The sequence below is a fragment of the Paramacrobiotus metropolitanus genome, unplaced genomic scaffold, assembly GCF_019649055.1.
Source record: "Paramacrobiotus metropolitanus isolate TYO unplaced genomic scaffold, Prichtersi_v1.0 Parri_scaffold0000005, whole genome shotgun sequence".
Taxonomy (NCBI): Eukaryota; Metazoa; Tardigrada; class Eutardigrada; order Parachela; family Macrobiotidae; genus Paramacrobiotus; species Paramacrobiotus metropolitanus.
The window spans coordinates 3,218,681-3,235,659 of NW_026570225.1; the positions used below are offsets into that span (position 1 = coordinate 3,218,681).

Below are 16,979 nucleotides of genomic sequence, written 5' to 3' on the forward strand. Positions count from 1 at the left end.
TTAATGTTTTTAATTCGTTACTGTAGTTATTTACGTAAGTAGTATCACAAAGACCATTCTTCAATCTCCTGGACAACCCATTCAAAGTTAATGCTGTATTCCGAATTGAGGTTTTCCGAATTCTTTTGACAAAGTAAGTATTTAACCTTATCATTTGTGTGGTTTGTGAGTACTGTACTGTAAGCCTTTGGTATCTGCATTCATGGCACCTGCTGTGCAGTATTTGGTTATGATTATTAAACCCCATGCCGTACACAAGAAGCTAAAGATAATCCAGACTTTAGAACAGCATGGCTTCCGTATAAATGGTGAGCGGTGCATTGATATCAGTTTCGACGAGGCTTGGTATATTTGTAAGGATGAACGAGGAAAAATGGCAACAGACTCTGCATCCGTGGAAAATAAAATGCAATCCCTTATGGGCACCGCTATTGTGTTGTTGGTCAGTCATTTAGGCTCGGCATTCGAAGCTGTGGCGCATGCCTTGGGCCCGGAAGATCCAGCGGAAGCAGTAAAGGTGAACCCTCAATCAGTATGCGCAAGATTCGGGGAAACGGGTCCATTTAATGCAGTAATAGCCAGCGGTAACGTTATTACTGTCGTGCGTGTATATCGACTTTAATTCAAACTGGACACTTATGCTAACCACTGGTTCCGCTAATATTTTGTAGTAAATGCTTCTGCGGCAACAAGAGAAATCCAACATTTTTTTCCGAGATTCAGTGACATTTTCCATGGACCGATTTCCAATATTGCTGAGGAGCGAATAGCAATTGATGCGTACTTTCGGGAGAAAATGCTGCCGACACTTCTAGATGGCTTTTATGATTTGTGCGTCAGAAAGCCGGCACAGCCGGTGCCACACCTATCTGCTTATCTCTTGAATAACAACCCAAACCATCCCAAAATATTCAAGCCGGGTGAATATGTTTTTGGTATGAGCTCACCGTCAGGACTAACAAGGGAAGTTGAACAAGAAACGCAAAACTATGCTTTTTGCTCCCAAAACCGACGATGATGTTTAAATAATTGTTGATACCTGGGCATTCCCTGTCGCGACTGAAACGTATTTCGTAATCGAAATGTTTATATTATGGCACCATCCCAAATTGCGTCATCAGAACAAGTTAGGATTCAACGCTGATGCAGACATTTTACTGCGCTTGTCGTATACTGCAGTGATTGCACATCCCATGTCATACAGTATAAACTGAGCATAAACTTTTCAATACAAAAACCGCAAGAGTACGAAACGAAAATAAAACTTGGCAGTACTCTAATAAAACTCTGAAAACATTAAAATCAAATAAGCACACGACATACTGAGTGATCAACTGCATGGTACCAACAAAAAGATATAAAGCGGCACGACACTGTGGCACTAGACTATAGTCAACCACGGCGTCGAGACCTGGTACTTGATTTATCCATCCAAATTTATCAAATTCGAAGGTGCTCCGGTCGCCGCTTTCAAAAACTTTATCCACTCTCGATACTCTGTGACGGTGCGGGTTTTAAAGCGAACAATAAATGCATTATCTGGTGACTGAAGTTTGAACGACAATGTTTCGTCGGTGCCGATATGCAGTTTCCAGTCGGTCACTGTGTACACCGTACAAGGAATCCCTTCAAAATGCACGCGCTCCCCTGTACGGAAGGGGCTTTTGGGCTTAAAAATAAAATAGATTCGATCCCCACGCGGCTGCCCATACAGATTTCCAGCGCGGCAGAAAGCGGAACTGGCCATTTTTAACAATAGTTTTCTTTTCCAACATACCTTGCCAGTCGTAATGGCGTTGTAATACGGCCATATTGCTGGGTAAGGATAAATTGCCGATATTGTTGCGGCTGAGCATGTGACCAGAAGACAACAGAAAAGCATCGTCTGCAATGAGATCCTGCAAAGAAGCAAAAACACAATTATAATCGGGCTTTTAATTTCCGGTAGTGTTACTATCTATGTTCTAACAGGACAATATGGGATAACAAATAGGGACTAAACTACCTCTACGAGAATATCAGACCGTGCAAAATTTGCAATGTTCCCATCGCTATCGACCGGAACGAAAATGAACTCTAATCACATGTAGACTGCAAGGGCCTGTCTCTTTATGGGGGTAAGTAAAGAAATCCCGTACGTATTACCGATATTAAGCACAATAGGGCGTAGATCTTGCACTAATTAAGTCACAATATTACGTACTTACAATTTTCTTGTACTAATCAAACACAATATTAAGCAAGTTTCGACAAAATTGCATGGAGTTTACCAAATACCTACATGCACCGACAAAAAAATTCGCATGTCAATTGCTAATACCTACGCTCCGGTCTACTCCATGCACGTAAATGTGCATTCTTCAATTTACACCTCTATCAAGCAAAATTTTACATTTTTTATGTGAGAAGCTATCATTTTGTATTACAAAGAAAGAAAGTCAACAGCGCGAACCTCGATGTTGCTATCATCGATCAAATTTGTTTTCGTATTTGGTATATCCATGGGTGAGCCGAGCAAAACATCCCTAACTGTCAGCGGTCGGGATCCATTACAGGATGGCGAATGCTCCAACACCCTTTCATTTGGATCAGGTTCTAGTGTTTTCGATAATTTGATATTGCCTTCATCGACAAACTTCTGCAGCTCTTCCAAATACCGTAAACTTTTCAGGAACGACTGCAGCGCTGGAATCTCTTCCAAAAATCCGTAATTGGACCGGCTAAAGAGATCGAATATTTTCTGCTCAATGGCTTTTAGGCGTTTGCGTCTCTCATTGACATTGGTATATGCATGATAGGCATGAATCAGATCAGTCTTGTAGAATCCTGTCAACGCCAACATAAACGATTACGCTAGATAAACAATTAGCAAGGAATGAGAGTACCGATATGCGGCAATCGTGGATATCCCGCCCCTTCTTGATATTCTCTGAATGCTTTCCAGTTATTATCCGATGAAAATTTGGCTGCCAGAAAATCACATGTCTCCTTATCGCGTTTTGGAAGAAGTGCTTGCGTTTGATGTAAACGAGCAATGGGTGAGCTGAGCAGTGCCGAAAATATAGCATAGCTTGTGTGGAAATTATTCAGCTGAAATAAACGGTCGGCAATCCGGATAAAATGGCTCCACATTTCTGCCCGCTGCCTGGGTGTCTGCCAGCGATACAAAGTAGCGTTACAGTATATGTTTTGATATACACACAAGCCACAGCTCTGCCGGTCCGAATGTAAAAATATCGAAACAATTTGTAGTTTACAGATATATTGCTACCAAAAATTAATTTTCTGTTTCCGTAACGAAGTTACGAAAAGAGAAAATTTTAACAGAAGACGCTGATTCCAGTTCTAGACTGGCATAACGTAACTGCATTTATTGCATGGCTGTATAAATTTTACTCTGATGAAATCACAGAAGCGAAAGCCCTATAATTGCAAAAAAAATACATTAATTATTCTGATTTACCTCTTGCTTCAAAATTTCCGAAATTGCCCACTGTCCATCGTAATTAAACCGCGTCGTTATGGCATTGACACGTTGAGATTCTGGATAATTTTTCATTCTCGGATCGTACCACTTCAAGGAAGCCAGATCCAAGGGTAATAACTCACGAAATACCGCATGGTTAAGGAGTGTCAACTGTGCAGCTACATCGTCCACTTTCCAGTGCAATGCGCACGTCGCATCACCGGACGCGTCAAAGGTATCCAGCCCGCTCCCTTCACTCTCCACATCCGTTTCAATGTACATGCACTTTTTCCGTTTGGGCGAGCGATGGTGCCGCAATCGGGGCATCGTGGCAAAGTGGCTGGACAGGGGATAGGTGGCCCCCTTGGCGGGGGCCGATTGGGGCGACAGCGTGCTCATCGTTGGATCACTGCCGTTCATCGGCAGGAAGCCCGCCGCACGCGATAACGACTGGCTTCGCTGCCTGTACGGACGCCAACAGCTGCGGCATAAACTGTTGAGCTTGCAGGTTTTTAATCGGCGTCGTACGGCACTACACGAGCAGACATAACTGCTTGCGGGCAGTCTAAAATCAACATCGGGTTACCGCACGGTTTATATCGTTCTCTACAACCAAGTCTACGCAGTTCAGCGCCATACATCATCTATAGAATCGCGTCATGATTATATTTCCCTATCTGTTGCAACCTGCAAATAATCATACAATAATAGAATATTTCTATTTAATTTTTTACATTGTATTTGAAAAACCAAACTACACAAAGCCTTCCAGAAGTCGACGCCGGTGTGAATTGTGACTATTTCAAGAACATGATTCCTCAAACAACCGCAATTATTTAAAAATAATTACGTAACTGTAATTAAAAACAAGTTCAATTGAATTAAATCCCGCAGATACGAGTACAGTACATTATGATTGATGCACATATACAGATAGATGAACCAGCTGCTCGTAGAGCAATCTGCAATCCAATTAACTCATAACCGTAGACTGTAACTGTAGACTTTAAATATTTATAAATTTTGTCGACCACTGAAAAATTATAATCATACGAGTACTCATTAACAACAGAACCACTAACCTCAAAGAACCTTGTCCACTGCACCACAGATCCACGCTTGCAGCTGGAATTGTACTGTCTCGGGATTACAATGCGAAATCCACAGCCTAAATCAAATATCCGGTTCACGTTGGATACTCGTACAATTGTTGGCAGTCGTTATCAACTGATGCAGGAGTACCACGGCTACTGCACTTGGTAGCTTATTCTTTCTGCGGGAAACTAGCACAACTGACTGGAGCTCCAATACTGTGATCTTGTTATCTTGCAGATACAGCCTGGAAACAAAGCCCTCAAACGTCTTATCATCCAGTGTATGCAGTACTATGCACACTCAGCGCAGGCATACAATGTGCCCAAAACATTAATGCTGCTTATTCTCAAAAACATTGCATGTATGATATTCCAGATAAATGTTGTGTCCTTCGGCATAACACTGCGACTGATAAGTCAGAACTCCAAATGTACGATTCCAATCCTTTAACACCTTGATACTAGGTTGCAGTATGGTAGTATTCACCACTCGGACAAAACTTAGCGATTCCAGTTTAACAGCAAAACCAGATAATAAATTATCAAAGACTGATAATGATACCCGATAACCCGTCACAATTATTTAATCCGATAGGAAAAGCTACCGCAGATTAAAGAACCACAGAGATACGGTGCTCACGCAAATGCAAAATCAACTGCAAATCAGCAACTGCAGCAAATCAGCAATAAGAAAGGACGAAATCATTTATTGAAAATGCGACAAGCAGTGATAAAAAGTAAAAATACTAAACGAGACAGTGGCGCATGTAGGTTGCAGATATTCGCAAAAAAATGTCGGTTTTCGTACGGTTATTAATTCAACCTAGTAATAAATAAGTAAACTGAAACAATAAAAAGGAAATGGGAAAACCCATAATTTCATAAAGTTAATTGTAGCCTGAGAGTACTTTTCAAAAGCTCAAAAAAGAACTTAAAATTTACTATCGCACTGTAATTTAAAAGTGAAACAACTTATTAGTACTAGACGGGAGAACTCGTACTGTACTACTCGTGTACCAAAATGACCGTGTACCAATACATTCTCAATGCGTGATTCATTCATTCGCTTTCGGCTGTGAGAATCTGGATTCGAATCAATGAATGATAATGAACCGTTCATTGACATTGACAGACAGCCTCAGTCAGAATCCCGATTCTAGCCAAGGATGCTGCAGAAGCAAGGATTTACGCCTAAAATTGGCTGCTAGCATTTACAGCACTATGAAAAGCGAAGGTTGTGAATAAAGTACGAAAATTCTTCGAAATAGGTTCGATTTTCCTCTTGCTTTCTGACTATTGTGTGGTAATTAACTATGTCAATATTATTATTCTCGATTCTCGACTGCAGTTAGCGGATTGTACGACGCAACGATTGATACCTTGTGGACAACAGTCTCGGTCTGGCGAAAGGAATATTACATTTTTTATCGTTCCTGTGGGCTATGTTAATTGTGGAAATTAGGAATGGCAGCCAAAGATTTTGAGGATACTGGTAACGAGACCACAGTGGAAGGCATGGAGACTGACAATGATCTGTCGTCTCAAGATCGTCAGACAGAGAGCCAGGCAGATGCGGAAATGGAAGTCGATGGGGATGGAGACAAGTCGCGGAGGCCCATGGTCAGCACGTTTGGCAGTCGACCCGTTCCCTTCAAACTGGAAGACGACGGCGACGATTACTACATTGGATCAGTAGTAAGAGCATTTCTTTCCTTCTCGTAGAAGCCTTACTAATTACACTTACAGTACTGTGTTGCTGTTGTCAACCATGTTTCGTTGGAGGACATAAGAATGTTCTAACAAATTTATTAAACACTTCGATTGATCGTTCAGGTGGGGAATTATTTGCGAATGTTTCGAGGCCAATTATACCGAAAGTATCCCGCACTTTGGAGACGACAGACTACTCCGGAGGAAAGAAAACGTTTAGCGCAGATGAAAGGTACTCGTATTTTCGAAATCTTTTTTTCTTTCATGTTGTTGTTTTACACTGTACAAGTCAGATCTCACCAGTCCGTTTTCTTGTTTTTTGTAGTGTGTTCAAATATTTTCTTTGTGTTGTTTTCTTTTTAATCGTGTTGGGATATTCGGCATTATTGTTTCCTTTTCCATAATTTATCACTTCAGTCTTGCCCTTTGAATGCGATTCAGACAAAATGCAGTCCTCTCATTGCAATACATTGGATTGCAATATGGTTGGTACTTACCCACCCTTATGCATGGCGATATTGGCTGTGGCCTGTGGGTGTTAAATTCAATTACTTACTGAAGTCTACTGAGGCTCACTGTACATATGCGCTGCATAAGTTTTTTGACAAACGATATTTACTGTGCACACTTTAAAATCATTCGTAGCGATTTTTTCTAGGTGTGGATTCGCATTCCGTATCCAGTAATACGATTCTTGTGAAAGCCAAAGAAGTGGATGAGATTTTAGCGGGTTATGAAGAAAAATACCGGCTGGTTTCTGGGGATGCGGAAATATCTCAGACGCCAAAGTGCGTACTTCATTCTTCGCACCGGTGCTTAAGATGCAGTAAAGATGCTACTTTGCAGAGAAGCGAAGTCGCGGCGCGCTTCGAATTGGGCTCCTCAACCCGCCACTTCTCATCATTTGGACGCTGTTCCCAGCGCTACACCCATCAGTCGTGCCCGCCAGTTAATGCGCCAACCCGGTCGACATCATCCATTTTGGTGCGTTTTTAGTTAATTTCAAACGATGTCGTTTGTGCAAAAAAAGTCGAACAGCATGATTTCTGTAATTTTAGTGGTTTTTATCATTTTTGTTTCTTCGCCTGAGTTTTGGTTAGCGAAAGAATGCGACAGTAGTATTGTAGTAATTGCTGTATGTAATTCGTTGTCTGGCGCTTTAGTTTCGATGATAAACCCCCGCTGATGATGGCAAAACAGGCCGCTCAGCAAGAGATTCTCGTTCCTATTCGACTGGATATGGAAATAGATAATGTGAAACTCAGAGATACATTTACGTGGAATAAAAACGGTAAGTTGGTTTAGCCTTTTGGATGATATTTGTTGCCTTGCGGTTGTTTCCAAAGTTCTCGTGAATTTTTAATGCGTCCTAATCGCATCTCGAAAATTGACACTAAAGCTTTTAAATTTAATGCGGGCTGTTATTGTTATGTTTGCAGAACTTCTCATTACGCCGGAGCAGTTTGCCGAAATACTGTGCGAAGATTTGGATCTTCCGATGGTTCAGTTCATTCCTGCCATTGCACAAAGTATTAAGCAGCAGGTTGATGCGTTTCCCACGGATAATCTTCTCAATAATCAGACCGATCAAAGAGTGGTAATAAAGGTAAAAGCTTGTTTTATCAAACCCGATACCTATACTGGATACTTAACTCGCTGTTTTTGCGCAATGAAGATTGTGTTTTTGGTGTACGTATCTCTCGTTTTTTCTGCAGCTAAATATCCATGTTGGGAATATTTCCTTGAACGATCAGTTTGAGTGGGATATGGCCGAGCAACAAAACAGCCCCGAACAGTTTGCCGCTAGACTGTGCGCTGATTTGGGTCTCGGAGGGGAATTTGAGACAGCCATCGCTTATTCAATTCGCGCACAATTAACATGGCACCAGTCAGTGTACAGCGATGCTACTTTGCCACCCATTGACTGCCCGTTCCGTAACCATGACTGCGATTCCTGGTCGCCTTCCATAGAAGTTCTTTCCGACGCCGAGATGGAGAAGAAATTGCGCGATCAAGATCGCAATACCCGACGGATGCGGCGATTAGCGTACAACCAAGGCACGAGTTGGTGATATTTTTTAAAATATTTATCTTTTGTTTAACTCTGTTTACGGTTTTCCAAGTCTTTGTGCTCTTTTGGTATTTGTACAATGTACGGCCAATCACAGTTTCCAGCACTGAGTTACAGTGTTAATTCCCACGATTTTTAATCACAGTGTCACTGTACAGTACAGCAAATAGAATTCTCAAATTAAAGAATAGAAATATCAAAGTTCTAACGTGAAAGACTGCAGTCAGAGGGTTACAGCACCACATTACAACTGTCCAAGAGCGATCACGAAAGTTCAAACCCGGCATTACTCCGAATGGCATAGCGTAGCTTCTCCCGGAGGACTGACTTTTTCGAATAATTGGGAAGCTTTAATAAATTAAAGCATGTCGATGAGGTCGGGAGCCGAGTAGTGGAGATCTTCTTGCGGTTAATGGTAAAGAAACCGCGTATTACACTCCCTAATGTATCTCCAGAGTCCTGTAATTGGGTCAAATTCAGTAATGATTTCTGGTGGCATTCTCTCATGGGGTTTGAATTCACATGGTCACACAATATTCGGTGCATCCACTACTAGAGATTGACGACACCGCTCTAATAATCTTCAAATTTTGAGATAATTGAAATTAATGAATTGTGAGACATTATTTTTACAGTTGCAACATAACGAAACAGAAAACCATCTTAAAAACATGATCAAATCTGAACCTTATGTGAGTTGTGTCACGTACAGATACATAACTAATTATACCGTACCTGGTCATCGCTAACTTCCACACATCGAATGGAAAACGGCGGATCCATGTAAGAGAACCCCAAAAGCGGTGGTTTCGAGCAGCTTGTAACAAATTTCAGAAACAATCCCCTTTCTTCCTCGTTGAAATCATTTTCCAGCACATCCCACAACCATCCAACAACGCGATGTGAACTATGAAATCCTCCATAGTACTGTGTGTTCTAGTAACAGAATATATCATCAGAGCCAATCAAACTCAATAAATGTTTGATTTAAGAGGTAATGACTACAAATAATGTGCGGCTTTTTACTTGAATTACACAAGCAAATCATGACGAGACCTACTTTCCGTAAATCCTTTAAATCAATAGTCTGGCTGTCGCCTGAGATGAGCTTTTGCAGTTCCGGCGGAGAAAATATACTGATCCACTCTGGCTTAATGATGCTCAAAAAGCCCCGTGTAAAAGCGTTGACCTGCTGCTTAATCTGGCCGTGCATTCGAAAATGTGCCATTAAATGGATATATGAAATTTTATTATCATCCGTAACCTCCACAAACCGTCCACCTGGCATCAGCTCGTGACTAACGACCTGACCTAGCCGGTCCTCATCGCAAGAAAAGGTCAATTCCAGCTCTTCCACTTTTCCTTGGTACCGTTTCAAGTTTTGCAACATTCGTGATAGCTCGACGTCAAATGATGGTAACTCGTCAAAATAGCTGTATGTTGGGTTTGCAGCTTGATGGCCAAGAATCTGACTGAGGAAGAAGTTAGCCAGGGGTACATCCACAACAATTCCTTCGTACACCGCTTTGCCCAGAATTCGTCCAACAAAACTGAACAGCTGCAGATGCTCATCTTGAATGCCGGAAGTGGGTGATGGGTAAATCCTGTTATCCACAGTTGTTTTAAATAAGTGCAGATTTGGATCGAACACACGTTTTATTGTTTCCTCCAGAAATTCTTTAAACACACCATCCTGGTCAATTCCCGCTTCAGCCATGCCTAAAAATGAATTGTGTATAGAATAAGAAACCGTTCTCCCTAAACAAGATCAATTCCAAAATACGCCACTTACTTACTTAGTTATTTGCTTTTACGTTAGCATGTTAAGTAAATAAAAATTTGTTAATACAAAAGTATAGGATACACACAGAAAAGAATGGTGAAAGGCTCTGCACCCTGCCATGCATAGAATGTTATTAGATCCAAGATATTACGCAGTCTTATATGTATAATTTAAAATAAAATAGTGGGGATGTAGCAAAACTGGTAATTAAGAAAAGGTACCTGCTATGAGGAAATAAGTATCTGTACGCGATTCAAAACAACCCACTTAAATTTAAATATGCATTAAACTGTATTAGCTCAATTTAGCTGTCCCATGAAGGCCGTACGCGTCTTGGGCCCTTTTTTTGGAACCATTTAGCACGTAACGTAACAAATCTATACCGCCCATATACGAGTAACTTGCCTTCAGCGTTAATAAAGCGTACGCGAATAACACCCTTCAATTCTTCGGGTTTTAAACGGGAAATGTGTCCATATCCGTCCTCGACGATGCGCCGGCGCTGCACTGCAATCAAAATGGGCGCAGTGGGCTTGTCTTGATCCGACTGTTTGTCCTCTTTGATCCATTGTCGAAACAATTTTACACGGTCGTGATGTGGGATACAGTGCGGTGCAAAGGCCAACAATAGCTGCACGTTATTGTGATTCTCTTTCAGTTCGCTGAAAAATGCACTTCCTTTGGCTTCCCTGACGTAAAGGAATTAAAAATGAATACAATTCGGCTCGATAATGGATCGTATGTATAAACATGCTGTATGCACTATACGCCAATAACTGAACTGTCAGCATTACAAACACCCGTTTAGTATAGGCAGGGAATGCAGTACAAATACGAAAACATTCTCTTATGTAATCAGTTAAATAAGAGCAATAAGAAAGGTGTACTAACAATTTCGTATGCGAAAATCTTATCAGAAAAAAGAACTAACTGAATCAGCCGAACTCCAGTTACAATTAAACTTCACAGCACTGTAATAATGAATATTACATAGCTATTTAGAAAATTCCACTCCATAATTTTAATGTGAACTAAAACAACCAAAGAAAGTAAATCCGGATAGATAAAAAGTGCGTAAGTTCAGTTCAAGTACCGAAGTGCTCATATTTCTAACTGCAATTTTTTACATTGTAAACGGCATACCGGCACATACCATTTCGGATCTAAGACGATACACTAACTAAAACTGCTCGATTATTTCGTTTATTAAGGCACGGTAAAAGTACTAATATCATGACTGTATTTTTACACAACCCTAAACTGTTATTCAACACATCGACCATCACCTGGCTTTGATACACCTTCAAACAATAGGAAACGCAAGTAAGTAACCGTGTAACGACATTCAAGCAAGCTTTTCCTGTCAACTCGACCCTCAAATACGAACACCGGGATCCATCGGTTCGTCTCAATGGTCGCAAAGTGCGGAACCATCGATAGTCACGCCCGACAACACAACACAAATCGATAAACATTAATGGCATTTTTAATGAAATACGATTTCCGTTTTATGGGAACAACCATTTGATTTACCTATACCCTCATAAAAACGAAGCGAAATTCCCTGAGCAGGTACTGTACTTTATAACCTACAGTGCCGCTCCGTGCAAACTGGCAACCATACGTGTACTTCGAAACACTGATCCTAATGTTTGACGAAATGCAGGAACATAATAGAACTATCAATTACGAACGCTCCGAGACTCCAATAACTCATTCCACGCGCGCGGTGAGTCTAGTCATATCGTAATAACGATTCGTATTCTATGATTCTAGAGTTTTTTAAACAGCGAATATCTATGCAAATACAACGGGGAAACGCAATTTGTGTAATGGGTACGATCCCCGATCAGGATAGCATAGAGGAAGTGTTTCTTTTGTAAATGTTGTTTTGTTCTGGTGCATAGTTTGTACTCGTACCATGATACTTATTAAAGGTTCCGTTACATTCTATGCCTAACGCATGTAATTATCAAGAAAAAGAGTATTCCGCATATACAGAATGAACAGCCAAAACTGACACAATTATCGTGCAAGTTTATAAAAAAAACTGCTGCAACATGTAATCATCTTCAAATGTCTGTCATTATCAGTTAAAACTTACTTCATGATCCAGTGATCATCCGGGGCAAATCGCCGACGAGAATCGCGCTCGTATAATATCCTCATGAGATGATGTGCCGACGTGAAGAGCTGATCGGATCTCATTTGAGCTGATGACATTAGCCCATCCCAGATAATGCGAAATATCAAGTCATTCAAAAACTTTGACATTTCCAAAAGATCGTTAATGGTAAATATTTTCTGCTCCTCGTAAAGTTCCAGGTCATCCATAAGACTAAAAACAAAAATTGTATCTATCTAAAGTGCGGCACATATTCTATATTGTTATAGCATTCCGGTATGTCACACTTCGTACTCTAATAAGCCTTGAAACTCCAGACAAGCACGCTTACATTATAAGATGACTGGTCAAATTGCAAAATAACCCAAGCAGTTGAAATTCCGTCGTGTAAGTGTTAGGAGTCGGTTTCAATAATTCAACAAACTGACCGACACCAATACCACGAACAATATTCCAGAGTTGCATAGGTAATCGGCCTTCCACTATTAATCCTGCATAAAAAGGAGGGTGACCCGCTGACTGTGAGAGTGGTCAGTACATAACTCATGCAAAGAGGTTGTTATGAGCAAAGAGGTTACAAATTCTGATTATTACAAAGAAAGCGAAATTGAGCAAATAAAATAAACAATTTCAAAAAAAGCATATCGAAGACCATGTCACGCAGAACGGCATGGTACAAATTCATAGTAAAACAAATGTGAGTAAAACAAGTTAATGCTAGTTCAGTCCGCACCAAAAAAGCACTAACTGTTTGCAGCGCATAATTAGCCGTATGGATAGCATTACCGAGTCAACAAATAATTGATCATACCAGTCAAAATATGAAGTCTAAGATTGACAAGACAGTTGATGGCACATTGGTACATCGCGCTGACAATGGCAAAACGGCTGACTTCCCCATCATTCAGCTTCAGTTTTGTGGAGGTTTTGGCAAGATGATGCAGACCAAGCCGTTGAAGCAAGGCTAAAAATAAAAGCAACATGCAATAAGCACTGATGCACTTCTTCGTTCACAATTGTTGCACACAGCACTCACCTGTGGCTTTAAAATTCCCCGGTGTTGGATCATTTTTCTTTGCACTCACAGGACCGTTCATCGTTTTTCTTTCCAGGGAATTACCAAAAACGGTTTTTACGAATTCTCTTTTCCAAATAAGATTGAGTTGCTGGGTAGTGTACTGCATAGAGTCATGGTAGCTAATAACACAATAAAAGAATCAGAAAACAGAAATGCCCAAATCCTAATTGGTGTTTGCATAAAAAAAGCAAAGATACAACGCTGGTGGGTGTTAATCAATAAGAAAACAGGTAACCAGAAAAATAACGTTCAATCTGCACTGTTAACGTTGCAGCTAATAACATCATGGATAAATTTCCATGTGCTACCAGCTATTTAAATTGCACTATGTTTTAATATACTGTAATTACAGTAAATAGTATTATTACCAGATACCATAGCTTCGAAAATATTTCTAAACGACAGAGATTTAATCAATGAATGGGAACACAGCTTGAAGCCTAAAGAAAGTAGTTATCATCTAATTATAGGAGTCTATTGTATATGTACATTTATATAACTCCAACACTGTAAAAACTGTGTCTGACTCACCACGGATCCACACGGTCACTCGACCATCCCAGAACTGCGTGCCACTTGGTCATTGTCGTGTTTTGATGAGTGGCATTCAATTCTCGACATAAGTCCAACAAGAAAATAATAGTTGACACCACATGCAGCACATCGACGTCATTTGTCTTACTCTTCTCCAGCCAAAAGATATTGGCCAAATTAGCGGTAATACATAACGCAGCATTTGCCGTCCGTATATTCTCCCGCATGACTTTCCATACATCTTCCGATGTCAATAATTCCATCCACATCTTAAGGACACCTTGCTTCCTGAATGTTTCAATAAACACCGGACATATGGTTTCCACATGCACAATAAAGCCGGGCACACTTAGCAAAGAGATCAAGGCTTTCTGTTTATCCGTTTCGGAAGCGAAGGCCTCCATCACCATCGGTCGCATGAGTAAAGTCAACAGTGGGAAAAAGGTCGTCTTATTCAACGTCGGTGTTGTTCTGGCTAATCCACGCATAAGTACATCCCGTACAGCCGGATATAATCCCACTCTGACCAACTCTTGCAGCCATTTGATGGTAACATTATTCATCACCTTTTGCACAATTTCATTGGGAATTTTCACCGCCTTCCACTGCGACGCATGGGTCAACATAATAATGGTCTGGGAATATGTTACCAAATCTCGCGCATCCGCAGGGCTATCCGGATTCAGTGCCGACAAATAGTGAACGCATAGTTTTAAAATCATTATAACCTGTCTCCTCCATACCGCAACAGATTCCGATTTCTGCATAATGCTCATGTAGTTGAGATGCGGCTTTTCCGAGCCGATGGAAGCAATAAGGTAATAGCACACATTTCGGAAGCGCTCGCGATCTTCCTTTGTATTGAACATGAAGAAAAACTCCCGTAACATGGAAAATACATCATCCACAGGCACCGTGGGGCTGGTGTCATTTTGCACGGCATACTGGCGAAAGGTTTCGTCAAATTCCCGCTGGCATTCCGCCCGGAGATGCTTAACGCACAGACATCGCCGGACAAACGCCTGTACAGGCAGGCCACGATTAGTAGCTACAGTGGACACCCACGTGCCACCCAAACAATTTTTTACCTGAATCATTACAACAGCTTCAAGACGACGCTTATCGCGGACACGTTGTTCCCGTGCCGCTCTAGCTTCTTCCACTACGTCTGCCGACCGGTTCGTCTTTTGCACACTGACAAACATTCTTGCTGGGCTGCCGGTTATAATAAGCAGTAGCGATGGATATCAAAGCTACACTTTGGTTATTATTGATAGTGTACGGTGGTACCGCACGCTGATTCACGTCAGACGGCGATCGGGGACGTGACAAATGAGGACGACCAATGCCTGTGCAGCAGAATGTGTCACCGGAAGTTGTATAACAGGATGATTCAAAATTTCAAACCAGTTACTGCCACAGCCGAACGCGACGGCATAAAACGCTCAGCCACATGCTTTTAAAATGTCTCTTTTTTACCTCAGATTACTAACTAAAAATTCAATAAACACAGAAATTCATGTAAGGTGACCACCGACCGGTCATGCGTCATGTCTGTAATACTAGACGTTCATGTTTTCACTGGCTCATCATCGGGTTGTATCAGCAAAGACTGAAATATAAATCATTTTTTTCATTTTTCTATGTAAATTTTATAATAACAGGTAGCACTCTTCGAAGAAATGAGCAATGCTCGAGTATAGCAGTTTTGCACTCGTTGAGATATGCGCATATAATTTCTTATATTCACCTTTCGTATACGTACCCGAAAAACGCTGTCGCATCACCCGCATGTGCAAAAAAACGAATAGTTCTAACATTTACCAAAAATGAAACGCGCGGCAGTGACTACTACACTCGGATCTTAGAAATCAATAATAATGTCATAAAGAGAAGATGCCAGAAGGTTAATGTCATTGTTATTACAAGGTGAAACGAGAAAGCAAAGAAGTGCGTTAAAATTCTGAACGTTTTCGTAAGTCATAGATTTCTATATTATTAAGTAAAAGTAAATCAGTGAGTTTTCAATCCGTTTGCAATGTGTCTTAATCTAAAGAACAAATTCTCACAAGTTGTTAACAAACTTTTATCGTTACAGTAGGTTACATTCCCAAACAAAACCGGCGAAAATATATTTAAATTAAACAGCCACAGTTATTTTCCCCAAAACCCTGTCTTACAGTTATGTATCTGTAGTGAACGCAACTGCGAAATGACAAGCATTGCTGATTGCATTTCGTTTTCAGCTTGCAATATGCAGCAGTCTCCCTGGCCGTATATTGCAAGCAACAATTGTAAGCAGCAGTAACAATTAATGCTTTACGACGTGCCTTGAAAATAATAATTATTAAGTACTCTAACTTACACTAATAAAACGTACGGGTTATGATCTATGAATATGGGAAATAATTTCGAACTTTCAGATGTCTGTCGAGTAACCGTAAATCATCTGCGTGACTGCGTCAGTTAGAACTTACTCGTTGATCACCCAGCAATTTCTTGAGATACCAAGAACGAGAGATTTAAAATTCGCTCACTTTAATCAAAGAATGCATAGCTGATGGTAATGCAAAGAGACCACAACTCCGAAGTACAATTTCCATTCTGCAAAAGGATAAGTACAGAGTACTGGAATGAAAGGACTGGAATATTTCGGAATTCCGCTACTGTTTACAAGGATACGGATGCGCCTGCTCCATGCAGTTCACGACGAAGCCCGGTGTTAAAATCATCCATCAGTTGTTTTTGAACAATTCTAATCCTAACCAACCAACGAAATAAAGCGCCAACAATGTCGGAAAAGCCATAAGAACAGCGAGAAGATAGTAAACTGATTCAAGGTAATCCATACACACAACTATGATGCGCGTGCATTGATGCACTGTGGCTGAATGGTTGTCTTGTCTCAGTATTCCCAACTTTTCCGTCACGAAAATCCGACCCAAATGGCAACCATCAGATTCACTATCACATAAAAAAATGATATCTTCTTATTTAACAGACAGAATAACTATATTAGAAAAGACCAACGAATTTAATTGAGACTGGTCACTATACTAGTGTATTGTATACTAGCAGAGATACTAGTGTACTTCCACGCTCTTCACATGCTTTTCAA

At 40.7% G+C, this 16,979-nt stretch overlaps 4 protein-coding genes across 11 annotated transcripts; 2 read left to right on the forward strand and 2 right to left on the reverse strand.

The window, feature by feature from the left end:
• Positions 1–139: 139 nt before the first annotated feature.
• Positions 140–1,281, forward strand: LOC129581493 (nucleoside diphosphate kinase homolog 5-like). The gene is made up of 2 exons (XM_055472614.1): positions 140–584; positions 672–1,281. Exons 1-2 carry the CDS (start codon positions 203–205, stop codon positions 1,016–1,018), a joined length of 729 nt encoding a protein of 242 aa, XP_055328589.1. The 5' UTR covers positions 140–202; the 3' UTR covers positions 1,019–1,281.
• LOC129581488 (ras-specific guanine nucleotide-releasing factor RalGPS1-like) lies at positions 1,141–5,527 on the reverse strand. The gene is given in 6 exon segments (XM_055472603.1): positions 1,141–1,684; positions 1,686–1,898; positions 2,453–2,826; positions 2,886–3,153; positions 3,464–4,031; positions 4,549–5,527. Coding segments are annotated over 5 exon segments (1,539 nt in total). The 5' UTR covers positions 3,887–4,031; positions 4,549–5,527; the 3' UTR covers positions 1,141–1,423.
• A 93-nt stretch (positions 5,528–5,620) lies between these two features.
• On the forward strand, positions 5,621–8,521 carry LOC129581490 (SWI/SNF-related matrix-associated actin-dependent regulator of chromatin subfamily B member 1-like). Of its 3 annotated transcripts, none has more exons than XM_055472608.1 (8): positions 5,621–5,828; positions 5,909–6,255; positions 6,394–6,502; positions 6,929–7,058; positions 7,117–7,254; positions 7,434–7,561; positions 7,710–7,876; positions 7,986–8,521. In XM_055472608.1, exons 2-8 carry the CDS (start codon positions 6,025–6,027, stop codon positions 8,340–8,342), a joined length of 1,260 nt encoding a protein of 419 aa, XP_055328583.1. In that variant the 5' UTR covers positions 5,621–5,828; positions 5,909–6,024; the 3' UTR covers positions 8,343–8,521. The 3 variants fall into 3 exon arrangements, with proteins under 3 accessions (XP_055328583.1, XP_055328584.1, XP_055328585.1); XM_055472609.1 differs by having other exon boundaries at positions 5,621–5,806; XM_055472610.1 differs by having other exon boundaries at positions 5,621–5,794.
• LOC129581485 (ubiquitin-protein ligase E3B-like) lies at positions 8,448–16,949 on the reverse strand. Of its 6 annotated transcripts, none has more exons than XM_055472599.1 (11): positions 16,536–16,949; positions 16,399–16,465; positions 13,859–15,210; positions 13,286–13,446; positions 13,061–13,213; positions 12,581–12,740; positions 12,229–12,462; positions 10,530–10,813; positions 9,402–10,060; positions 9,077–9,277; positions 8,448–8,800 (listed from the first exon to the last, which is right to left on the reverse strand). In XM_055472599.1, exons 3-11 carry the CDS (start codon positions 15,064–15,066, stop codon positions 8,606–8,608), a joined length of 3,255 nt encoding a protein of 1,084 aa, XP_055328574.1. In that variant the 5' UTR covers positions 15,067–15,210; positions 16,399–16,465; positions 16,536–16,949; the 3' UTR covers positions 8,448–8,605. The 6 variants fall into 6 exon arrangements, with proteins under 6 accessions (XP_055328574.1, XP_055328573.1, XP_055328576.1 ...); XM_055472598.1 differs by having other exon boundaries at positions 16,339–16,465; XM_055472601.1 differs by having other exon boundaries at positions 13,859–14,883; positions 14,950–15,210; positions 16,339–16,949.
• Between the last annotated feature and the right edge of the window lie 30 nt (positions 16,950–16,979).

What these genes read in the sequence shown, in the direction of transcription:
- LOC129581490 (XM_055472608.1), top strand. Translation starts at nt 6,025, where the DNA reads ATGGCAGCCAAAGATTTTGAGGATACTGGTAACGAGACCACAGTGGAA. An exon ending in ATTACTACATTGGATCAGTA is followed by an intron (nt 6,256 to 6,393) that starts GTAAGAGCATTT and finishes TTGATCGTTCAG; the next exon opens with GTGGGGAATTATTTGCGAAT. An exon ending in GAAATATCTCAGACGCCAAA is followed by an intron (nt 7,059 to 7,116) that starts GTGCGTACTTCA and finishes GCTACTTTGCAG; the next exon opens with AGAAGCGAAGTCGCGGCGCG.
- LOC129581493 (XM_055472614.1), top strand. Translation starts at nt 203, where the DNA reads ATGGCACCTGCTGTGCAGTATTTGGTTATGATTATTAAACCCCATGCC. An exon ending in TAATGCAGTAATAGCCAGCG is followed by an intron (nt 585 to 671) that starts GTAACGTTATTA and finishes AATATTTTGTAG; the next exon opens with TAAATGCTTCTGCGGCAACA.
- LOC129581485 (XM_055472599.1), bottom strand. Translation starts at nt 15,066, where the DNA reads ATGTTTGTCAGTGTGCAAAAGACGAACCGGTCGGCAGACGTAGTGGAA. An exon ending in GGGGAATTTTAAAGCCACAG is followed by an intron (nt 13,214 to 13,285) that starts GTGAGTGCTGTG and finishes TTTTATTTTTAG; the next exon opens with CCTTGCTTCAACGGCTTGGT. An exon ending in TAGACTTCATATTTTGACTG is followed by an intron (nt 12,741 to 13,060) that starts GTATGATCAATT and finishes CTTTTTATGCAG; the next exon opens with GATTAATAGTGGAAGGCCGA.